General features: G+C 43.3%; 1 protein-coding gene across 2 annotated transcripts in view; it reads right to left on the reverse strand.

Moving 5' to 3' along the window:
• Window positions 1-24774, reverse strand: part of Ptprg (protein tyrosine phosphatase receptor type G) — a 701914-nt gene that overhangs the window by 514965 nt on the left and 162175 nt on the right. For both annotated transcript variants that reach the window (XM_059274234.1, XM_059274235.1), the window contains exon 2: window positions 6088-6192. In XM_059274234.1, coding sequence (XP_059130217.1) covers window positions 6088-6192 — 105 coding nt within the window. The remainder of the gene's footprint in view (window positions 1-6087; window positions 6193-24774) is intronic.

Genomic DNA, 24774 nt, shown 5'->3' on the forward strand with positions numbered 1-24774 from the left:
CAACTCTCACTCTCCTCCATATTCACTCATTTTAAATTAAACGTGATGCCATTTTGAGTCACCCTAGCATCATCATAGACAATTCATTGCTTCTTCTTCTATGTCCAACAGTAATGGAGTGCTCTGGGATCTTCCCTTTTACTTCTCGAAACCCTGATGATAAGCCTCCTCAAGATTAATGGCACATCTTCTCCACACTTCAGTGTAAGAACATTCTCTGGCGTCTGTCATGACAGGCCAACACCTGGCATACAGTGAGCAGTTCAAAATTGAGCAGAAGAAAACTGTCTTAAAGTCTACAACCAGATTATCATGGGTGTGTGGAAGTTCACTGTCAATACAAAAGAGAAGACTAAGGGCTATGGGAGAGGTGGATCAGGGCTGAGGAACAAGACAATGGTGGCCTCTGAGGTGGGGACACAAGGCTGATGACATCCCTGCCCAACTCCGGCATGTTTCAGCCAATCAGGAGCTATCTACTGAAAGAAAAAAAAAAAAAAGCCGAAGTCTAGGGAAATTACTCCCTTAAGAGACTCTGTAGGAGGCCTCAGGAGAGCAGTAAATAATACAGCAATATTAACATTAAACCTCTACGTATTATAGCGCCTTCCATTCTTCCAATGACAAAAGCAGCCTTCTGTAGGCATGTGTATTTTGATTTACCCTGTACAGACATTCTTAAAAATAGGCATGGAAATGTAATTTTAAAGAAGTTAATTATATCCTCAGTTCACAGGGGAGCTCATTACTTAAAGGGCTCCAACTGCAAAGTCTTTTGTAAATCACCCGCTCTTTTATCTGAACATCAGAGCCCGTCAGTGAGCACCGAGGCACAGGCTCCGAGGCACAGCCTCTCAATTGTCTGCCCATCCATTTGTCCAGCTAGAACCTGGACCCTGAAGCTTGACCTGGAGACCCGGGAGGCTGACGCCGTGCAAATTCAAAGCTAGCTAGCTTGGGTTACACGGTGAGACCCTGCCTCACAGAGGCATTGAATCTGCAAAATCCAATGAGGCACTCAGGCACGGTGCATGGCAGAGGGGGAAAGCTAAAAGCAATAATCCTTGTCCTCCAAGCTGCATACTTCACTGGGGAAATGAGCCACATAGCTACATACAGAGACACATGTTCACAGGAAGGGTGTACTAAAGAGCCATGTGAACAACAGGTCTTCCGGTCTAATGTAAAAACCCCAAATTCATGTGGATGCTAAGATGTCTAACACCTGAACCATCTGTAAGGTCAGTCCTTCATCTCCATTTTACAGGTAGTTAAGAACAGTCTTAGCTATCCTCTGGCCAAAAAGGCAGAAGCAATGCCCATTAGAATAACCCTGTCTAACCTTCAACCTGCCCAAGGACACCACTTCCCACAGGGAATTTTGGCAATTTCGTGTTTTGATTTTAGATTCCTCAGAAGATGGGCACCACTCCCATCCCACACTGATTCATACAACTACTGTATACACAAAGGAAATGATTAGAGATGCAGAGAGTCCAGGGTCAGGACCACACAGTCTGCTTTCCTTCCAGGGTTTGAAAGGGGGAATGAATATACAAGCTTATAAAGACACTTCTTAGTTCCACTTGGACTCCATTCAGGTTTGTCTCTGATTTCTCTTTCCAGCAGCTGTGACCTGGCCAACATATGGTATTTTTCATGTAAAATTACAGAAGTTCTGGGCAAACTCCAAAATTCATGAACTATCATCACCTGAAGTTACAGGAAAAATTCTATTTCTTAGCCAGGTTAAAACTACAGAAGACAAATTCTTTTAATATTCCTAATGATATACTTGAGAGGACTGCATTTTTTTCTTCTGGTAAATTCTTCATGAAATTCCCTGTAAGGAAAAAGAAATCCAAAGACAAAAAGCATCTTGCAATGATACTGTCCCGCCTCAGATAACCCTAGCATCAACCTCCACTTCTCACTTTTGATGGATGAAGCTTCCACTTGGATACAGATATTGTGACCCTTTGCTATAGTAACTCAAATAATAACGAGAGGAGAACCCCATCTCTGGATGAATGCGATCAGAGAACAACAGGCAGGCTCCTCCACCAACAGTCCTGTATGCTGACGTTCTAGATGTTTGGTAAGTCTGTCAAAGGACAACTTACATAGCAAATATAAACAGGAGTCTGTAGTATGTCAAATGAATCAGTAGAGATCAAACAACTATGTTTACTCTAGAGTGAAAACTGAAATGTCCCCATTCTACAAATGAAGTACAGCAGAGCCTGTCCTAAGAACAAGCTAGCCTCAGCTCAAAACTCAAAGTCTCTGTAGTGACTGTGAAGTTACTGTGTAGGGTAGCATGGGAATGATAATGTCAGTGCTGTTTGCAAACTGCACCCCACCAAACAGCGAGTGATGGAACCCAAAGAGTGTTGCCTTGACCCATCCTGAAACACAACCCACCTCACTCAGCTTGTCTCTTCCACACTCTTTTCTTAAAAAGGAAAATGCAAACACCACCCTAAAGACTTACTGAAGTCTTTGCAGACAAAGAGGATCACAAGGAAACCAAAGTCAGCTTCTTCGCCCCTGGGTAGCTCCAAATTAGTCTCAGAGCAGGCTCTGCTCAGGATCCAAGCTATGTGAATATGAGCAGGTCCTAAAGAATGTTTTCTGTGAAGGGCTGGAGAACTCGATCCTCCATTTTCCATCACAGGGTCCATCACAAATCCTTAGCTTTGGGGGTTGGTCTAGCACATGTTGTACAAGCCTGACAACCTTGAATTCAATGGGAAGGTGGAAGAAGAGAACTGACTTCCCAAGGTTGTCCTCTGACCACTACACATACATGTGAGCATGTGCACACACGCATGTCAAACACACAGTAACTCTCTCTCTATATTTCTGAGCTGAGAGGCTGTAGTGAAGCACCACAGACAGTTCACAAAGTAATGAGTGTGGTTGTGTAACAATTAACCCTCAAGTTGAAGGTTAGGCTGAAGCCTGCAACTTGCCCACCTCTGAACTCAATGGTCCTTTCCATAAGCCTCACTTGAAAGACACAAAGGCAAAGCATATACATCTGCCCATGCCCATCTCACCTCCTGCGCCCTCAGTTCTGTCTGCTGGGAAGCATGGCTGCTCAAGGAGAATTTCAGAAACACCAGCAAGTGAAGAAGAAACAGTCAAGAGCAGGAAGTAGAGTTGGGTACCTGATGACACAGACTGTGCTAAGCGGCTGACACCCATCATCTCCTGTCACGTGATAACACCCTAGGGGAAATGCTCTTAGTTATTCCAATTTCCCAGAAGGGAAACCAAGGTTCTGAGCAACTAAAAGTCTCTCCAAAATCAGACTCAACGTAACCAGTATCTGACACAGGTCTATACAGCAGCTACAAAATTCATATACTCTATGTCCTACTCCCCCTCCACCGCCCCTCCGCAAAGGACAATTGGCAATGTCCTAAGAGAAACTAAATGGACTACAGAATTAGAGGCATGATGTTACGATCCGGTCCATTAGACTGATCTTTCAGATGTGGCCTAGTTTACCTTTGCTAAATTTCAAAATGCCTCACAACAAAGAGCCTTTCTTTTCTCAAGCCCACATTTTAAATTTCATTTATACCTCAAAGTATAAACCAGGAGTGAGACTACCACAGTCCATACCAGCCTAAACAGTGGAAAGTCAACAGACACCAAGTCTCACTGTTTCCTGCTCTTCCTGTATCTATCAGCAAATACTGAACAGCATCTCTAATGAACCCCAAATCTTCTTCACAAGAGAACCATGAGAGCCCCCCACCTACACACACCCACACACCCACACAACCATATACACACACATACACACACCCATACACACACACACACACACCCATACACACACACACACACACACACACACACACACAAAAGAACCACTCTAATATCCTTGGGGAAGTGGTTTCAACGTACGAGGACTGTATATAGGATGAGCATCCCAACTCAGAAGTTCCAAACTTTTGGAATACTGACATGGTGTACAAGTGGAAGATTCCACATCCAATCTTAGGAGGTGGGTGACAGTCAAAACTCTAAATGTAATTGTATAAAATCACCTTTGGATGTTAGGTCTATGTGATACATACACAATACCCTGTAGAGCCTTGGGCTCTATCCCTGAGACATTTTAATGTGCAAACATCTAACATTTAAAAGTCTGCTGGCCCCAAGAAGGCCAGGTGAGTTGCTCAGGCTGTCCAGGAGCCCCGTTTCCTTCCTCCTACTCCCCTTCTCCCCTTATTTTCATGACCCCTAGCAAGCGGCTTGAGAAACTCTTCCAAACTGGTCATATCTGTCCCAAGGTTCTTGGGACGCCCTATATGAACTCAGGGGGTGGAGTTGGGGTGATTTACTAAAATAAGAATTGACAAACTACAGCCTATGAACATTATCCAGCTGTCTTTCTGTCCTTGCACAGCCTATAAGGACGAACGCTTCTGAAGACTTGAGAATGCTCAGTTTAAAAACAAATTCAACGGAGAGTATTTCCTTGTGACATGAAAAAGATGAAGACTCAAGACCCAGCACTCATGAACGATTTCCTCACAGCATATCCAGGCATTGCCCGGCCACCTAGGGCTGCTCTGATGCTATGTTGGCAGGGATGGGGGCTGTAGCAAAGACTGCGTCCTGCAAAGTCTAGAATGTTTATGATCTAGATCTTTCCAGATAAGTGGAAGTATAGCAAGCCCTAAACCTCAACTATCAGCCTTCAGCTGGGGGCAGAACCCAAACCCAGACACATACACTCTAACACCTAGGAGACGACAGGGCCCACGAGAGGCAAGAACATCAATAACGGCCCCTCTCCTGAGTAATGGGAGAACTTTTGCTTCCTCACTGCCGTTTGCAAGGATGCCCTGTAACTTCCAATTTCCTGCCTAAGTGCATTATTATTCTAAATTGATGAACTGTAAATAACAGGCCCACTTTACGCCTCTTCATGACTGATACCACAGCCACACAGTACACAATGATAAATTTTCTTTGCATGTCTTGGCAAGAAGCTGTATGTATGTAACTTTGGCCTCCATCTCCCAATTTCCTTCATTTATCAGAAAACGGTGACAAAAGGCTCTAATTAGATAATTCTAATCACAAAGAAGGAGGTGTGATGGAAGACTTCACCATCACTGTCTAGGAGCAGCCAAACAAAACAAATTTGGCCATTCTCCCTGCAGGGGCAGGAGATTTATCAGTAGACAAAAGAATGCGAACCGCCAACAGATAAGGGGTAATTAAAGATCAGGCCTATAAATTTTACACTGACATAAATTTAACAAGATTTGCAGGTGGAAATTCGGGATTGAAAAGGAAGCCTTGATTCTGAAGAGAATTGCAGTTCCATATGCAACAACACTGCATAATACATAGATTTATTAAGAAGAATAATACCCGTGCCTCCAAGCTCTTTCAAACAAGGAATTTGAATTATTCAGTACCACAGTAATTTCAAAGTGGTCTGTCTTCTTCAAGTATTCCTCCTTAATTTGCTATGATCCGTTTTCCATAAATTTTTGAGTTTTAACGTCTCTTTTAAAAATAACAATCCACATAGTTCATTTTTTTAGTTAGGTGAAGGGAGCATAATCCAGAACGGTCTCTACATGCAAGAAAATTATTTCTGATGTAATATGCACTGAAATTATTAGCAATGCTTTCTCACTTCACTGTCTCAAGGGTGCAAAGGAAAACTGGACTTGGTGCACAGCAGAGAGCGGCAATAACCTCAACCAACAGGACTTGGAAATGAAGCTGCATTTCTTGGATGACGGCTGAGAAACCCCACAGGCTATCGAATGCTTTATAATACTTAGGGCACATGAAGGGTCACCATAGCACCCTAAAAGCAACACTCTGTCACTCAATGAATTACAAGTCCATGACTCGTTAACAAGAAAGTTTCAGGGACAAACATGTTGGGGACAGGGGTGCAGATCGGGAAAACATGGAAAGATCAGGCCCCAACATTTCATCTTTTAACAAAGCAAAAATCGCTTGAACAAACAGTTATCAGGAGAAATTCTGATTCTTCTTTTTTAAACCCTTCCAGGGCACTAACCAATTAGCTGGACTCACCCGAGTATGCCCAGTAGGGGTCTCCGGACGCCTTGCGCCTGCGGATCTGCACGGAGCTGCCCTGTCTGCTCTCCTGCAGGGCCCCCACATAGCCTCCAGTCAACGCTGCAAGAGAGGAAGAACACAGTCAGTCATCACGCTCAGGTGGACACGAGGCCCAGGAAAGGTGTCCGCCGCAGACAGCAGTAGTAGTCACCGAAGCACAGGCCTTAGGTGCTCTCCGAAGAGAACCTCAGTCTTGCCTTGTGCGGTGCTTGTGCCTGTAATCCCAACATTCGGCTGAGGCAGAGGATTGCTTCCTGTCCTAGGCTGGCTGAACTACAAAGTAAGAGCCTGACTCAAAGGAGCAACAAACTATAGGAAAGCCCAAAGCAAGACATCAACACACGTACTGTTCATATTAATAACATCCACGTGATTTGTGTTGGAGTTTAGGTTGTGATCTGTTTCGTTGTCTGTTTTGAGACAGTGTCACTCTGTAGCCCAAAGTGACCTGCATGTGACCTTGTAGATCAGGCTAGCCTCAAATTCCCATCCAGCCTCCTACTTACCCCATCCTCTCTGCTGGATTAAAGGTATCCCCCAGCCAGACCTTCAATAGGTACCTGCTCTACATAATATTATTTAGTCTGCACAAGTGTGGACACAGGGATCCCAGGGATAAGAAATAAGCCTCAAGCAAGGGAATGACTTTCACTTACCCAGGGTCCAACCAAATTTGAACCAAAATGTGTGCTTTGGATTCTAACTACATGAATAAACGTGTGCTTTGGGTATAAATGGCCACCTGGGCACTTGTGCTCTTCACTGTGGTTGTTATATGTAGGAGGGATTTCAGGTGCAGAGACACTCGCTGGGCCCCAGCACCACAAAAAGCACATAGCAGAACTGAGAACCAAACAAATGCATGGAAACCGTGGCCACTGTCCCCCAAAGCAAGCCCATGCACTGGAGACTCCTCAGGTGAACAGCCACCTTCCACACCCTCAGGCCCACAGACAGTCTCCCCTGGTACAGCAGAGGACACAACTTCCACCGCCAATGCTCAGAAAGAAGTACTGCACACTGGTGAGACTTCTGAAAACTCAAGAGGAATCCAGTCCACCCGAAAAAAGCAAAAAGATTCTCTACCACGATGGAGAATTTCTATGTGCCCACTCCAGCATTCAAAACCCTCCCCCCACCCCCAGCCTTCATCTTCTCCATCAGATGCAAATTGCTTCTAGTGATGAGCCTACACCTGAATGCACAGATGTGTACAAGGATAAATATCACAAGTGCCCAGATTAAAAAACAATACACACCACCCACTTGTATTAATATTCAAATGCACCCAAACAAAATCAAGTCTGCTTAGAGGGAGCAAAGAAACTGGTTAGGAGACACGTACATCTGCTCTGAGATGAGGCCAGCAACGCGAAACTACAGGACATTCTCTGTTCTGATGAGTCCGCAATGAGGGCACGAGGCACTAGCTTTGATGAGAATGTGGCAGCCAATAAGAAATGTCACAACTGCAAGAACTATTTAAGACCTGCAGCAGGGCTGCAACAGAGATGCTTCTGAGCGGAGCCTTTAGAGGAGGTGTGAATGGAAGGAACTCCACAGGCCCCTTTCAAAAGGAAATGTGCTGTCATTTCCATTGGTTCACTCGTTCTGAATTACAAAGCAAAAAAATGTAAATTGCTGCTCACTGTCGTGTGCAATGAAAACGCGGCCCCTCACCATCCCCCTCATCCTTCAATTCTGTAGATGAGCCACTCAGAGCACCTGTGAGTCCACAGGTCTCACCTATGATCAAAACTAAGCATCCCCTCTCCTGCTTTCTCGTCCTTCCCTCACGCTGGACAGTCAGTCCACTTTTTGTGCACATGGTAAGTACTTTGATGTGCACTTGCTTACTGTGCGTCACATAATGCCCCAAAGCCTCTTCTCTTCATATCAGGACAACGAGTACAGGAGCATCTTGACAATGTAGTATTATCTCAGTTTCTTTGTTGGTAAAATAAGAGCCCTAGCGGATATTTCAGACGACAACAGGTCTTACCGTGAGCAGAGCACCTAGCTCAGCTCCAAGCACAACAGAGCAAATGATACGGGAATTTACTCTTACTAACTGCCCTCTTGCTGGATGCAGAAGAACTTGCAGGAAGTTAATTGTCTAGAAGCATAACGGTGTGACCAATGGATTGGTGGACTGCCTCAGCTCTAACCCACGAAGCTGATTTTTGGTTTGTGTTTATTGGAAAACAAGGTCTCATGTAGCTCAAGATGGCCTCAAACGTTTGGTGTCCTTGATGCCAAGCCCCCAGTTTTGGGAGTACAAGTGTGTACTTCAAAATACCCAGCTTGTTGGGTAATGGAGGATAAACTCTGTGCATGCTAGACAAGCGCTCAGCCCCTGAGCTCATTCTCAGGCCCCCAGTCAGTTGACTTACAGTCTCACCCTCCTTTCTCTCTCCATAAATGACATCTGAGCTCATTAGGGGATGGTTTCTCAGAACTTGTTCTGGCTGTTTATTGGGTTCACAGACCATTTTTTTATTTTCTTCTGCTCCAGTAAACGCTACCAAATTTAAATTGAACTGTTTTAGAGATGCTTTCTCTCAGCACTATCATAATAGGAATTTGCTCCAAAGTCACTGTTTCAAGCAGCAATCATCGCCCACTCTATCTACCCACGGCTATCCAGGCACATTTATCCCTCCCAACACACGGTTTGCTCTTCTTTGACTTAAGCCACTGAGTCCCGATGTACCAGCACCCAGAAAACCCCTGGGATGAAATCAAGCAAAGGGTATCGGCCAGTCTTCTTTGCTTCTGGAAGTGCTAGACTTAGGCCCATGGGGATGTTGGGACCTGGTCCCCAAAGCAAAGGGTAGGGTGGAGTGAGGATCAAGTATGGGGTCAGCAGAAGCTACAATAACATCAAAACCTGGAGCCAAGCCAGGAGGCAGACTATACAGATCAATTCTCTTGACGGCACTAAGCCCTGGCCAGTGCCAACTAGAAGTTAGCCCCAAACGAGTCGCAATGAAGTGATTAGAATGTAAAACTGTGCAAACAGTCCTGCTATGGCAATGTCTTTATAAACAATCACTTCCACTTCTGATCAATTTACATTATCTACAAATGGTCATCGTTGTAAAAGATTATCAACCCAGCGATAATTTTTTTAAAAAAAAAATAGAAATCACAAATAAATGACATAAACTTTCCTTGTGCTTTGAAATTCAAATTAAAATATTTTGGAGTAGGACCCAAATAATAACTTTTTAAATGTCCTAGATGATTATACACACACACACATACATACATACACACACACACACACACACACACACACACACACACACATAGAGAGAGAGAGCGCCAAAAGTCACCTCCTGCCTCCACTGCCTCTCTTTTAAGACCACTGCTCACCTACCACAAAAAAGAGTAAACACTGAAAACACAAAGCAGGATGGGAAGGGCCTGAGAACCCAACAGGCAGGTCTTTGGAAAGGCGATTCGGACCTGAGCAGGGAAGCAAAGCACTCTCTCACTGGGCACCATGTTCTTTCCAACAGATGAGCTGCTCGTTAAAAGTAACTATATTTACTTCCTTTCCACTGTATCAGTTACGTGTGGTCCTTGTCTCATCCCCCAGATAAGGACAGACTCGTGTATTGACAGCACCAGTATAATCTAAGGAAGACAGTCTAAAGCCCTCACCTCAAATATCTTTCAATCAAAGACAAAGTCATTTTTAAATATATTTTTAACTATTTAATAACAGTCAAAAATGTATATAGTGTGTATAAAACAACTTAATATTTTATTGAGGGAACAGAGGCTTGCAAATGGTAACAGTCTGTGGTTCCCAAGTAAAGCTACAGAGTCAGCACGCCAAATTCAATCAATTTTAATACTCTGTCCTCTCCTCAGCTCCAACAGCCGAGCAGCAGCAGCATGGTATGCTATGGTATGGCTATGAATCATGCTATTGATTTTCAATATCTTCTGTGCAGAAAATTAAATTATGCAAATGCATGCCTTTACGGATCCTTACCTTAATGTGAAATTGCATACTTGCTTATGTCAGCAACTTAATTACACAATTAAAAACAGAGCATCTTATGAAAATGTGTGGTTTCACTCTTCAGAACAGACAATACGTGTAAATCTGCCTATGGTTATCATTTGAATAACAAGGAGGAGGAGATGGTGTTCTGCAAACATGAACTAGCAAGTTCTACAAGCAAGCCCCTCTGGTTTATGGAGATGAAGTCATGTCAGCTGAAAGCCTAGGAGGGCCTTTTGTCCTGTTCTATATAATGTTCCAAATTGTTGAACAGTTGTATACAACCCCGAAAAGTCCAGTGGTATCCACAGATACATATATTTCTGAGTGAGGTCAACTCTAATGTCATTTTAAGCAACACATACATATCCCCAGTTGTCGAGTACACCTTGGCAGGATGAATTTCAAACTCAAGCAGTTTTCGAGAGTCCTGACTATAAAATAATCAAATGGGTTTAGGAGGGACAAATCCAGCTACTCCGATCATCCCAGTCTACCAACCCTGACAAGATGAAAGTGGAGATTTAAAAACCAACGATATTAACTAGCCAATGATGCTTACATCTCACTCAGCAGGAGGAATCTTAAGTTAACTTGGTTGCTAGGCAGAGGGCCAGATGAGTGGCGGGCATTTTCATCAGGGAGTTTTCAGACTCTCTCTCCTCTCAGAACTTCTACAGAACCTAACTCATCTCCAGCCTAAAGTAAAAAAGATAAAAATCTTTCAGACCCAAAGGCCCAATCCCTTCCTGTAAAAATACCCTATGAGTTGCCTATTACTGAAGACTTCAATGAAACAGTTTCCTGTGTGCATGATTTAATTTCCCAGAGCTACTGGACACAGTTTGTAAGAATAAATGCTTGTACCGTGGGAATATAAAAGCAGATGTGTTACTCATCTCCTTAACTGCATCTTTAGGAGGCTTCCAGGTTAATGAACTTGGAAGTTTCATTAACTCCCCTGTGTTTATTCGTGTATGAACATTTTTCCTTCAAAAAGCTCTCAACTCGTTAAGTAACGTTTTGACATAGATAAATTTTTATTTTTAGTTTGCTTTCATTTTGTGTGTGTGTGTGCGCACGCGCGCACCATGAATATGCAGGTGCCCACAGCATCCAGAAGGAGGGAATATCATAATCCTCTAGAGCCAGAGTTATGATAAGCAGTTGTGAACCACCAGGCTTGGATGCTGGGAACCACACTCGGATCCTCTGCAAGAGTCGTGAGCAGTACTAACCACCATCTCTCTAGCCCCAAATGTTTTCTTAAATTTCACTATTAGAGAGAAGCAAGTGTCTCTAAGACTATAAGAAATAAGAATCAAGTTGGGTGTGGTGGCTAGCACCTTTAATCCCAGCACTTGGGAGGCAGAGCTAGGCAAATCTCTGAGATTCCAGACCAGTATGATTTACAGTTCCAGGCCAGCCAGTGCTACACAGTGAGATCCTGCTTTAAAAATAGGAAGGGGGAGAGAGGGAGAGAGGGAGTGAGGGAGGAAGGGTCAAGTTGTCATATACAGATACATTTCTTCCCAAATTGTAAAGGCATGACTAAAAGTACATAGCACAGGATGTCTTCTTTTCTGGTGACACAGGCATCATTTGCATATGCAAAGCAGTCCAATTGCATATTCATTTGTAATGAGAAATGGAAGTCTGAGAGGCCCACAAGGAAGGAAGGATTTCAGAGGAGCTATTGCTTACTTCTACAACCCATGTTGTCTTCCCTGCTTGAACCAGTACTGTCTACTTCATCTCTGCTAAGTCATGATCTGACAGAACCTGACATGAAGTCAAAACACTCTCTCTCTCTCTCTCTCTCTCTCTCTCTCTCTCTCTCTCTCTCTCTCTCTCACACACACACACACACACACACACACACAGGTTTGCATGTTGGAGGCTTCTTCCCTAACTAACCCTGCGATCCAGTCTTACAGAGGTGACACTCACTTCATCAATGGTTGGAACTAAGCATGACTTTATAGCTACATGGACTAGCAGGAAGTGGAGACTGACTGAACTTTGTAGGTCTGTGGGAGACATGCTTTTGATAGGAATCTTGTGTCTCCAACTTCTGCTCTCCCTGCTTCCTGGATGCCATGAAGTGAGTGACTTTGCCCTTCCAATACAAGGTTTCTCTCTTCACAGCCCAGGAAAAGGAGAGTCAGCTGCCCATGGACTAAAACCTCTGAAACCACAAACAAACATTAATCTTTATTCCTTTCAAATTTTGTCCCAGATATCTGTCACAACAATGAAAAATTAACTGATACCATTGTTGGTCACATAAGAAACAAAGCAGTAGGACAGGCGGTGGTGGTGCACACCTTTAATCTCAGCACTCGGGAGCCTGGTCTACAAAGTGAGTTCCAGGACAGGCTCCAAAGCTACACAGAGAAGCCCTGTCTCGAGAAAAAAAGAAAAGAAACAAAGCAGTAGAAACTAATTTAGTTTATGATAAGAACATCCCAAATTCCTTCTGAAACATGCTTAGGCACCTAGTACACTGAACATGAAGGTATTTTTCCCTACCTAGATGCCTAGTTTGAGGGTATTCCAAAGGGTGTGAGGGTCTGGGAGAAGATCCTAATTTCTATTCAAAATTGAAAACATCACAACAAAGCACCCGTGGTTTGCCCATGCACAACGACAATTACACAGGATGATGGGTAGAACAAGCATGAGGAAGCCTAGCTCTCCCCCAAGCCCCATACAATAAGCCCACTAATGTTAAGAAACAGACCCTCTCATTTTTATGTGCAGAATGCATATTTTACAGTGTCAAACAAAGAGTTAAGCAGGCTGTTTATGTCTATTATAACTCCTCAGACAACAAACAAATTAAGGCTCCCTCAAGGATGGTGAAATCAGGCACAATTTTCTCTAAATTTTAAAGAGCCTTTAAGAACATTAAACTCAACACAATAGTCTGAAATGAATATATCTTTATCTTTTTTGTGTCTACAATGAGCAAATGTATCAAATTATAGTTAAAAGTAATTAAATATTCTGATGAGTCTCACATTTCCTTTGTGCTACATTTCAATTAATTGTGGTAAAATGTACTTGGTGAGTGTCCCAAAAAGCAGAATCGAGAAGCATGTGCCTCTGAGCAGCCCCGGTGCTGCTGCAGACTGCTCTAGCTCTTGTGTGATGCTGCTGAACTAACCTCACATCACTGATCGTATTTCAGCAGACTCTACTTCACCACATTCAAATGCACCTATTGTCCTAACTACAAAGAATTGTTTTTCACTATCTAACATGATAAAGAGACCTAACATAGGGCAGAGGTTTCTTTTGAAGTAAAACAAACCATCAGAACTCAGAGGCAATTCTAGAGGACAAGAGATCACACGGCAGGGTTAGGTCCTACTGGGCAAAAGAGATTTTAAAAAAAACAGCCTCATAAAACTAAAAAAGGCAGAGGAGCAAAACCCTGAACAACTATGATATAACATGATTCCAAAGGCAGAATCTGTTGTCTTTTAAATCAAGACTAGAAAAATTAGAGCCACCCCTCTGCTATAATTAACTCCACCATAGTTTTGGAAGTTCAGAAACTAAAAACACTTTCCAAAAGTCTGAGGCACACATGGCACACTTCAAAAGCTGGCTCTTCCCACAGCTTAATAACCCCTTGCAAAGAAAATCCAAAAGAGACAATTCCCTGTCACAAAGGCACAATCCTGAAAAAGAAAGACTGGGTTCTTGGCTTCAAAGACATCATGGTGCTGGTCAGAGGTGAACTGAACAGCACTCCAGGCCTGTTTTAGAATAATAAATGTTCTTTGGCTCCCAAAGAATTGAGTCTTGCAAGTCTGTAATATAAGAAAGGAAGACTTGTCACAGGAAGTATCATGGCCACATTCAATGCAACACAGAGGTACACTGGTTTTACCACTGTGGTATGTCTTTATAAAACTTTAGTGATCCACAAAATCAAAAATACAACCGTTTACACAGTGGTGGTCACCAAGCGGAGCAGCCCTCCATCTAGATGTTTTATTTTATCAGGTGTGTGTGTCTGTCCATCTAGTGTGGGAAAACTCAGGAAAGAACTCCAATACCCATGCTTTTCTAATTCTAATGGGAGTTTATTCCCAACATCAGCAACAAGATGTATGGAGAGCAGGCACAAGAGAAGGGCTTTGAGAAACCTAGCTCATCGCCCCTCCATTCCACTTGACCATTTTCACTTCTGAAATAGTGCCCTCGTGGCCGTCTGGGTTTACAGTCACAGCCCAGTCCATCAGAAGCTACTTACTAAGTAACCTACTGCCCATGAAGCAGGCACTACTTAAAAATTATCACTACAGTGGCTCATGGAGCTGATGTAGTGGAAATCTATTATGGTCTAGGAATAATTATTCCAAAAAGCTAGGTACCTTGTCTGAGGATAGACAGCCTGAGGCAGATACTATTCTCGAGTCTTCAGAGGTGACACTGTTCTACAATTCTTGTTTTCTTTTTCCTCTGCCTAGTGCTAGAGATGGACCCAGGGCCTGACTCGTCCTTGGCAAGAGCTCTACTACTGAGCTACCACCCCAGTTCTTGCAATTACCTTTCACAAAATTGCATTTGGGGCCGGGCGGTGGTGGTGCACGCCTTTAATCCCAGCACTCGGGAGGCAGAGCCAGGTAGATCTCTGTGAGTTCGAAGCCAGCCTGGACTACCAAGTGAGTTCCAGGAAAGGCGCAAAACTACACAGAGAAACCCTGTCTCGGGAAAAAAAAAAAAAAAATTGCATTTGGGACACCATAAAGTATCTGAGTTAATAGCAAGGCCATTTGCTCAAACTGAAAAAGAAAAACTTCTACATGAGCCTCAAAAACTAACAACGGAACCATTTCAAAAGAACTGAGCTGTCTAGGCTACTTTCCCTACTCCGTCGGCCGCAAGGACAGAAGCGTGCTCCTAACAGTACTCCGGAAATGTAGAGCGATTTTTCTAACGTGTGTGGAGAAGATCCAAATACAACTATATAAACAATACTTACTGCCTATAAAAAGAAAGTCACCCCATGCCAAATAAAAATCAACATGGTTACAATGTGACTTTAGGGGAGAAAAAAGAAAGTGATATATTGGCTAATAAATTCTCTTCATTCCATTCTTTTGTTTAAAATGTATAATTCTTACTGCCTAATAGTTTTTCATTTATCAGAAATAATCTTTTTAACATGGGCTTCTTATATAGTCAAATTATCTATATGTACATACTATTTGTGAGGTATTAAAATAGGTTTCAGACTGAGCAAAAAGTACTATGAAGTTAAAAAAACTTACATGTAGCTTAGCACCCATTTGAAAATGACATTACATCCACTAACTCTAGCAAAATATGCTAACAGTAAGCAAGTAATTCACAATTCTAGTACACAGTGATCACTGACTGCCTGCCACTATTGTTTAAATGCCTACCAATTTTCATGTGTGCGGAAACTTAACCCCCAAGTTCATATAGTACTGGTATTAGGAGGTGAGACCGTTAGGAGGTAACTGGGTCATAAAAATTAGCCTTCATGAATAGATTATCACAATCACCAGACATCAACAACAAATTCTTATCTGTCTCAGTCACAAGAAACAGAGCTAAATAAACCTTTATTCATTCTACACCATCCACTCTGTGGTATTCAGTTACAGCAACAGGAAGAAAATTAAAACAGAGAACCCCAAAATAACACATAACCACCAAGGTAACCACCACTAACAGCAGATTCCAAGCACAAAGCTGGACTTGATTTGAGGATCAGGTTCAGAGTGGACTGCAACCATAGGTCAACTGAAGACATAGTTCAACATCACAGGTCAACTGAAGACATAGGTCAACACCATAGGTCAACTGAAGACAACATAGGTAGAACTCATTCACAACATCCCTTCTATTATCATCAGAGACCTGTGACTTCCAGGCCCAGTCATTAGACAGCGCATAGTCTTGTGTCCTCTTGGAACGTGATTTGGGAACACAGGAAAGCAAGTATAAAGACACACAACACACTACCATGGAAAACACAGAGGAGAATACTCTTGAAATAGTTGGAGAACGAGTATTTTAACTCAGAGCATTCACAGAGAGAGGGGTGGAACCTGAGATTGGATGACATCACGCAGAGGCATGCAGAGAGATAAGAACCATGGAAACGAAGGTCATGAAGAGGCTGGTTGTGGAGCCCGGGAAGACTGGCTTACTGGGTACAGGTGCTTGCTGTGCAAGCAGGAGGACTTAAATTCAAATCCCAGCACTCTCATAAAACAGTGAGAATGACAATGCATGACAATAATCTCAGTGCAAGGAATGAGGTGGAGGCAGGAGGATTCCTGGGACTTGTTGGCTAGCTCCAGGTTAAGTGAGAGACTCTGTCTCAAGGAAATTAAAAAGGGGGGGAGGGGAATTACAGAGCAAGATACCCCACATCTTCCACTGGCCTCTACAGATGTGCACACCAGTACAATCCTGCTCCTACATAAGAATATGTAGACACACAAGAGTCCAGTCTAGCTAAAATTCAGGAAGTTAGGGGGTGGGGGGACAGAAGGTTAAGAAGGCAGGATTCCTGTAAGACCTAAGGAAGATTGAGAAAGGAGAACTCACAAGTGGCAACCTGTGGTGTCTTGCCGGAGATCGCCTGTGTTAAGACAACCTGTGGAGTCTTGCAGGAGATCGCCTGTGTTAAGACAACCTGTGTGTCTTGCAGGAGATCGCCTGTGTTAAGACAATCTCAGGTCTTTCCTACTCAGGTTTGTAGTAAGACAATCTCAGGCAGCCACTGCTATGACCTCATTTCAAGGCACTTTTATAGATGTGAACTGAAATGATGACTCTGCTATACCGGAAATACAGTAGAGGCAGGTGGGCTTGAGTACTAGCAAAACTCACCACCCAGCCCCTCGAAGGATCACAATACTAAGTGTGTACCAGCAGTTGAGGGCTGTGAAGTTCTACGGAAACAAATTTCTGGAGATACACACTCATTTGAACAAATACAGCCCCAACTGGTTATTAACTTTACTTAGCTTCTCTTTTCTATCAACTCACCATTACCCTTTTCACCTGAGCAGAGACAGGTTAAAAAAAGAACTTCTGAGGACCTAGGATATGCTTTGGTGGCAAGCTGCTTGCCTGGCACGCAGAAGACCCTGAGTCTGATATCTACTACCACAAAAGAAAATAAACTCGCCTGCATATCAACATTTTGAAGGTGATGGGCACCAACGCAGAAACATCTATTTATAAAGAAAAGTGAGAGAGAAAGAAGGGGACAGAAGGCTTCGTGGCTGAAGGTGTCTCCCACCCGGACCACCTGGCTTCCAACCCCTGGACCCACACAGTGGAAGGGAAACACAACTCCTCCAAATCATCCTCCGGCTCCTCAACACACCATGACCCAAATATGCACATGTGTGCATACACATGCATGCATATATGTATGTGCGTGCACACACACACACACGTACTTTCCAATAAAAAAATGGAAAGAAGCAATAATAGCACCACTATATTTTTCTTAGTGATATATACCACATAAAACTACAGCCTCTTGTATCCAAGTGCTTTGTAAACACATCTACATCCATAGACTAGTCAAGCACTTGGACCTCATCAGAGAAGCATCTTGTAATAATAAAGAGTGACCACTGTAGAGAGACTCAGTCAAAGAACAAATGGACAAGGAGACAAATATCCCAGGTGTGAGGGACTGTGCTGTGGGATGTTCTGTGTGTTAAATGTGTTGCTCTGATTGGTTAATAAATAAAACACTGATTGGCCAGTTGTCAGGCAGGAAGTATAGGGGGGACAAGGAGAGAGGAGAATTCTGGGAAGTGGAAGGCTGAGGGGAGGGACGCTGCCAGCCGCCATGATGAGAAGCAGATGTTAAGATACCGGTAAGCCACGAGCCACATGACAACTTACAGATTAACAGAAATGGGTTAATTTAAGATGTAAGAACTAGATAGCTAGAAGCCTGAGCCATTAGGCCAAACAGTTTAAATAATATAAGAGTCTATGTGTTTATTTTATAAGTGGGCTCCAGGACTGGCGGGGCTTGGTGGAGTTGGAGAGAAATTCTCCAGCTACAGGACTGGGTGAAACTGTCCTGACATGACCAGACCACTCCACTCAGAAACTCACAGCAGCTATGGCAGCCTGCTTAAGATCAAGCCAGTCAACATTCCAGCATGGACTGCAGAGCTGCACAGGAGCCCCCACCCTCGTAAGCAGCTACCGGCAGCTGATGACCGCAAGGGGAGAAAGTCGGTTTTCTTTAGGGTGTGGTCCCTGGTAGATGAACTATGATCCATAGATGGGCACAGGCACCAACTGACTCGTGGTTGGATTTCGGTTTTGTTTTTAAAAGAGGACATGATGTTGGGGACAGGGGTTTCTGGGAAGAGCTGAAGGGGAGAATAGGGGTGGATATAATTGAAATTTATTGTATACATATATAAAAGCCCAAAGCATAAAAATGTTTATAAAAAAAGACTATACCCTCATACATGAAGAGTGCCAACCTGTGTGACATAGTCCAGAGGTCCAGAGCACACTGTGTAAATTCCACAGGAACAAGAGACAAGACTTCTTTTTTTTTTTCAAAGATTTATTTTCTGCTTATGTGTGTGCCTGGGTGTATATATGTGCACCATTAGCATGGAGGTGGCATCAGAGGCCAGAAGGACTCATTGGACTCCCTGGAAATGGAGCTACAGGTGATGTGAGCTTCACATGGGGTCTGGGAATTAAACCTAGATCCTCTGAAGGAACAAGAGTGCTTCTAACTGCTTACTGAGCCATCTCTCCAGCCCCAGAGTAAAGTTTTAAAAACCATTTTACCACTATTTAAACATGCCTAAGAGCATGGACTTGGCCTCAGTTCTGCCCTGCTTAATTACTCGGGGTGGGTGGACCACTCTTCCAACATGATGTAAGCACATGGACAGAAAGCCATTTAGATAACTAATTGATAAATGAGATCTAAGACTACTCATCATGAGAAGATGATCAAGATCTTATCTTTAGCAACAGCTCAACTTTGTGTGTAAGTCACACCCAAGAATCCAGGGACAAGGGCTAGAGAGATGTCTCAGTGGTGAAGAGTACTGACTGCTCTTCCAGAGGACCCCAATTCAATTCCCAGCACCCACATATTTCCCAGCTCATAACTGTCTGTAATCCCAGTTCCAGGGTACTCGACATCCATGGCAAAACATCAATGCACATTTTAAAAAAAAAAGAATCCAGGAACAATAAGATGTCCTGCTAGGAGAAGGGTACATGGCCAACTATAACAGATTCTCTTGGTCCACAGGACCATTTCTCCCTCCCAAAATTCTAATAAACAGGACCCTCATTAGCATCTTTTTATTCAACAGATGTAGATCGGTCTATGGCATTTAAAAGGACAATAAAAACAAGAGGAACTGATTAACATTGCCAGGCAACCACACTGGTGTTGCTAGTTAGAGCGACCCAAGGCTACAAGTTCATCTACGCTATCTCCATGTTCTGTTGGCGTCCATTCCAGCAAGAATGAGGCTGGTTTTGTTCTTTTCGAACACAGCAAGAAATCACCCAGAGAACTGCCTTGCATTCTGCTTTGCTTGAAAGGGAGTTATTAACTTGAAATAACACAATACAACTCTCAAGGAAAATAATTTTAAAAGAGCTATTAGAATTTTAAATAAAATGATTTAATTAAAAAAAAAACTGTAACCACATAAAATTTTTTTGCCAGATCACATCAAGATGGCTAAAAGTACTTATCATTCAGTCTGTTTAAATAGCTGTAATAGCAATTTCTTGAATAATTAAAATGAGAAATTCTCTCTCTCTCTCTCTCTCTCTCTCTCTCTCTCTCTCTCTCTCTCTCTCTCTCTCTGTTGGGGGGGGGGGTCAGAGGGAGTATTTAAGCAAATGTCATTTTCCAATGAGGAAATGGCAGTGGTCGGGGGCAGGGATTATTTCACGTTTCATCTCTTGGTTCTACTTTCTGTAAAACCTCCAGCTCAGACCAATTATACTGCAAGACCCATCCAGAGTCAAAGGGAAAAGCAGTTTATGATTTGCAAAGCTCAAGCCCCAAATTCAAAGTTTCAGTTCAATACTCCCCCATAACTTTTTGTATACGAAAATCTAAGAAAAGCCAATTTCTAGTAAAGGTGTCCACTTGGAATTTAAGTAGTTTTATAACGCTGGGATCTAGTCAATCAAACTGAGGCTGGAGGGGAAATAGGCTCCTTCCTAAAAAAAAAAACTAATGTCAAAAAAAAAAAAAAAAAAGCTATGTCTTTGGGGGCTTCGCTATCAGGCAAAATGGAGTAAAGCAGATTGTGCTTTTGACTTCTGCACGGATGAGGAGGATGGGGCACAGGAGCCACGTGCTGCATTTGTTATAAACCATACAAGAAGCAGGAGGAAAGACACTGCTGCAGTGCCAACTCAGTTCCAGCCTGGTCTAAAGAGGTTGACCGTTACACACCACATCCCCAGTTCCAGCAAGGATGGGCTAAGTGAATGCGACACCATAGAGTTTCACAGAGGAAGAGAAGCCTCCGCTTTTTCTTTTCTACTGGTCCAGTCATGTTCTGATTAATTCATTCTGTGACTGTCAAAAAATAGAACCTAAGACTACAGGAGGAGTTTTGGGGCGGGGGGGGGGGGGGAGTACAGATTTTAGGTTTTGCAGAAATGGAGTATGGCACCGGGCAGTGGTGATGCACACCTTTGATCCCAGGGCTCAGGAGGCAGAGGCAGGCTGGTCTACAGAGCAAGTTCCAGGACAGGCTACAGAGCTACACAGAGAAACCCTGTCTCAGAAAAACAAAAGAAAAAGAAAAAAAGAAAGAAAGAAATGGAGTGTGGCATGTGAAGTTTATGCACTATGGGGGTGGGGGTAGACAATAACATTGAAATGCTCTAACGGTGTGCAATTGAAAAACGAGTTCCAGGGCTAGAGAGATCTCTTACTACACTGACTGCTCTTGCAGAGGACCTGGGTTGAGTTCCCAGCACCTTAGTCTTCCATAACGGCAGTTTGACTTCCTCCACTTTCTGCACACATGTGGTGCACAAGCATAATCTCAGGCACACGTGCAAACACTTAACAAAAGAATTTTAAAAACTGAACCAGAGAGCTATTATTCGAATAATTTCCAAGAGTGGAGGTTTACTTTAGCAGTAGACGCTTGCTTACTAGCATGTGCGAGACCTTGGGCTCGATTCTTAGCACTGTACACACTGTTTAATTTAAAATTTTTTAACTGTGTCTGGTGGTGCACACCTGTAAACCCAGTACCTGGAGTCTGAGATAGGAGAATTGTGAGTAAAGGCTAGCCTGGGCTACATAGCAAACCACCTGCCTCGAAAGCAAATTTTAAATATGAACAAAGCAATTTACCCAAAGCAAAGAAAGCGATCAATGCAGGATAAAATAGGACAATAGAAACAATGAAAAAGGGGAGGTTGTCATTCATATTTGGAAATAATTTTTTTAAGTTCCATTTCTTTGTCACAGAAGTAAAGGACTTCCTCAAAGTCTTCCTGCACTGACAGTGTCTGGTTAATACATCTTCTGATACTCAACACCATGGAATCAAAATCTAGAGGGACAAAATAAGCCTACAGATCTTGAATGCACCAACAAAGAGTGTTGTAACATCTACATTCCTTTCTTTATGATCCCTCAGTAGCTGAAGAAGCTGGCCCTGGGCCAGGAGCACACCCAGCAGATCTTATCTTCTGCTCACCAGACCTCAAGGGCAAAGCCTTTCATTCTTCTCAGGTAGCAAGGAAGCCACCAAAGCACACAATGCTGAAGTTCCCTACCAACAAGACACTGTATGAGACAAGCTGCAGGAAGATGCTCCTCAGCTAGACAGACAAGCAGAACTCCACGTTCACTCCAGAAGTCTAGAGAGTGCGTCACTAAGACCTTTGAAAACACGTATAAAAACCCAACCAAAAGGCCAACACTGGACAATTCACATATCCAGCCTCAAGTACTCCACGGAGCAATATGATGCCCAACCCCGTGTCCCACTAGAAAACACATGTGCTTTTGACTGTCCTTTTCAGAGATTTCACACTGAATAAAAAACACTTTCTGGCTGTACTAAATACACTATTATAAAAGTGATAATTCCTGAAAATCATTACAAGGCTTGCAGAAAATATTCTAACACTACAGCCTACACAGGGAGGCATTATGCTAACGCCAACGAACTGCTGAGAAAACAATTCACTTCCTCTAAACAGAAGAAGAGAACGTTCCATGCGGGCATATGTTCACATTTCCACTGAGAAACGGGGATGAGAGGCCTTTAGAATCGCACTGGCCCACACTGCAGCGGCTGGCCACATGGGCTTCGTGTAATAAGACACACTTCAGTTACCAAGTAAGGAAAAGGCACATCTACCAAATGTGTGCTCTTACTGAACGTTGGCACGGTAGTCTGCGGTGGCGGTAAAGCACTGGTGCTAGTGTGAGGACCTCAGCTGAGAACCCCAGCATCCATGTAAGTGTTGGACAGGCACGACGACACACCCACAACCAACCCCAGCACTCCGGCCATAGAAATGGGATCTCCAAGGCAGGCTGACTAGGTACCGTAGCCAAGTCAGTGCGCTCTAGGTTCAGTCAGAGACCTTGTCTCAGTACAGAATATGGAAAGCAATCAAAGACACTTGGTGGCACTCTGACCAAGTGTGACAAGTGCAAGTGTGCACAAACACACTGATGTTCTGAATACAGGAAAAAGATTGAGGTGCTGGGGGATCAAACTTGCCTTCGTGCAAGCAAAGCGCTTACTCTGTCGCTCAGTTCATACTCGGCCTCCTGGTACTTCTATTAGAGAATGGAACACGAGAAAGAAAGGCGAGAGAAGGAATGTATGGAATGCGTTGCTCTCAACTGGCACAGCCAACCTTTTGACACTGCAACCCCAGGTCATCTACAAAGTTCACACTCAAGAACCTCAAAATCTCCCAGTGTGGTAGCACTGGCCTTTAATCCCAGCACTTGGGAGGCAGAGGTAGGTGGGTTTCTGTGATCTTTTAGACCAGTTTACACAAGCAGTTTCAGGATACTCAAGGCTACATAGTGAGATCCTGTCTTTAAAATAAAAATAAATAAATAAATAAATAAATAAATAAATAAATAAATAAATAAATGAGGGGGAGAATGAATGAATGAATGAATGGTGTGATGCTTTAAGTAAGTGTATGGTTTTCTGTCTGGGGCTACACGTGGCTGGCAAGGCATAGGTGGACACACCTGTTTGAACTTTGCGTGGCTGTGAATGCCAGCTTTCACATCCTGTCCCTGATAGAGTTCCTACTATGCTCCTGTGGAACCCCATCTTGTTCTCTACCTACCTCATTCCGACAAATTCAAAGATTTCAACTAGTCTGTTTCTGCTCTTTTCCTATTCAAGATATTACTATCTTGGGGCTGAGGGTGGTATTTTTATGCAGGTAAGTGGTTCCCTGGTGTTCTCATTGCATAAGCATTGAAAACAGAAGGCTCCTAAGTCTAAACGGAGGCCCCAACACCTTAGCTTGACATTGAAGAATGCAGCCGGATAGCGCTGAGCTAGAGGAAGAGAACTTGGAAGGACATACAGCACGCACAGAGAGCGGCTTTACATATTACTACCAGTGAGACACATAACTAAATGAACCAATATATTCCTCCTACAAATACAAACCATTCTGCAATAACCACAAACTTCCAGGTATCCGGACCTTAGGCTTATCTCCTCAGTTTTCTTTATGATGTGATGAATTAGCAAAACTAAACATACCATCAAATCTAGACACTCTCATGGTGTCTAAGTCACAAATCCCCACCTTAGTGTTGCCTTCCTCTAACTTTCTAAAAGAGAATGTGCCTTTGGGTTCAACACTCCAAATGTCCAGGTTACTAGTTTCTGGTGTTATTGGAGCTAAGGGTGGTGGTGCACAGTCAGTACTTAAGATACAGAGGTGGGAGGACCCTGAATTCACAACTAGGCTGGGCTACAGAAAAAGACCCTGTCTCCAAATAACAATGGCAATAAAAGAATGAAAACTGAAATGCAATGTTGCAAATGAACCTCTAAGCATGCTTCTCATGAAAGGCTGGGGCGGGACACAGACACAGACACAGACACAGACACAGACACACACACACACACACACACACACACACACACACACACACAGCTAACAAACTTCTAATCAGACCTAAGTAGTTAACAGAGGAGCAACATTCATCTGCTGAAATCTAGTCTGTTGTTAATGGAACACAAAAAAAAAAAAATTCAAAATTTTCTCTACACAGTATCATTAGAGAATGACTAGAGATAAAAAGCATGCTCTGCATTTCTTTCTGGCCTGCATTTGAAGGTCACAGGATTCACAACAGATGTGGCCTGGTTTGAACCATAAAAGTCTGCATGGCTAATAACAGTCAGTGTAAAGTGCAACAGCTGAGGCACTGTAGCTGCAACAGTTGGCCAGCTCTGGCCCAGCAGGACGCGTTCCTGGTTCTGCCAGCACAGACTGCATCCCCTGCAGGCAAGCTGCCCTGGAAGAGCCCAGCAAGCTGAACGGCCTCGGGTGGTCACAGACCATTCTGTCAG

Source organism: Peromyscus eremicus, chromosome 9 (assembly GCF_949786415.1).
Source record: "Peromyscus eremicus chromosome 9, PerEre_H2_v1, whole genome shotgun sequence".
Taxonomy (NCBI): domain Eukaryota; kingdom Metazoa; phylum Chordata; class Mammalia; order Rodentia; family Cricetidae; genus Peromyscus; species Peromyscus eremicus.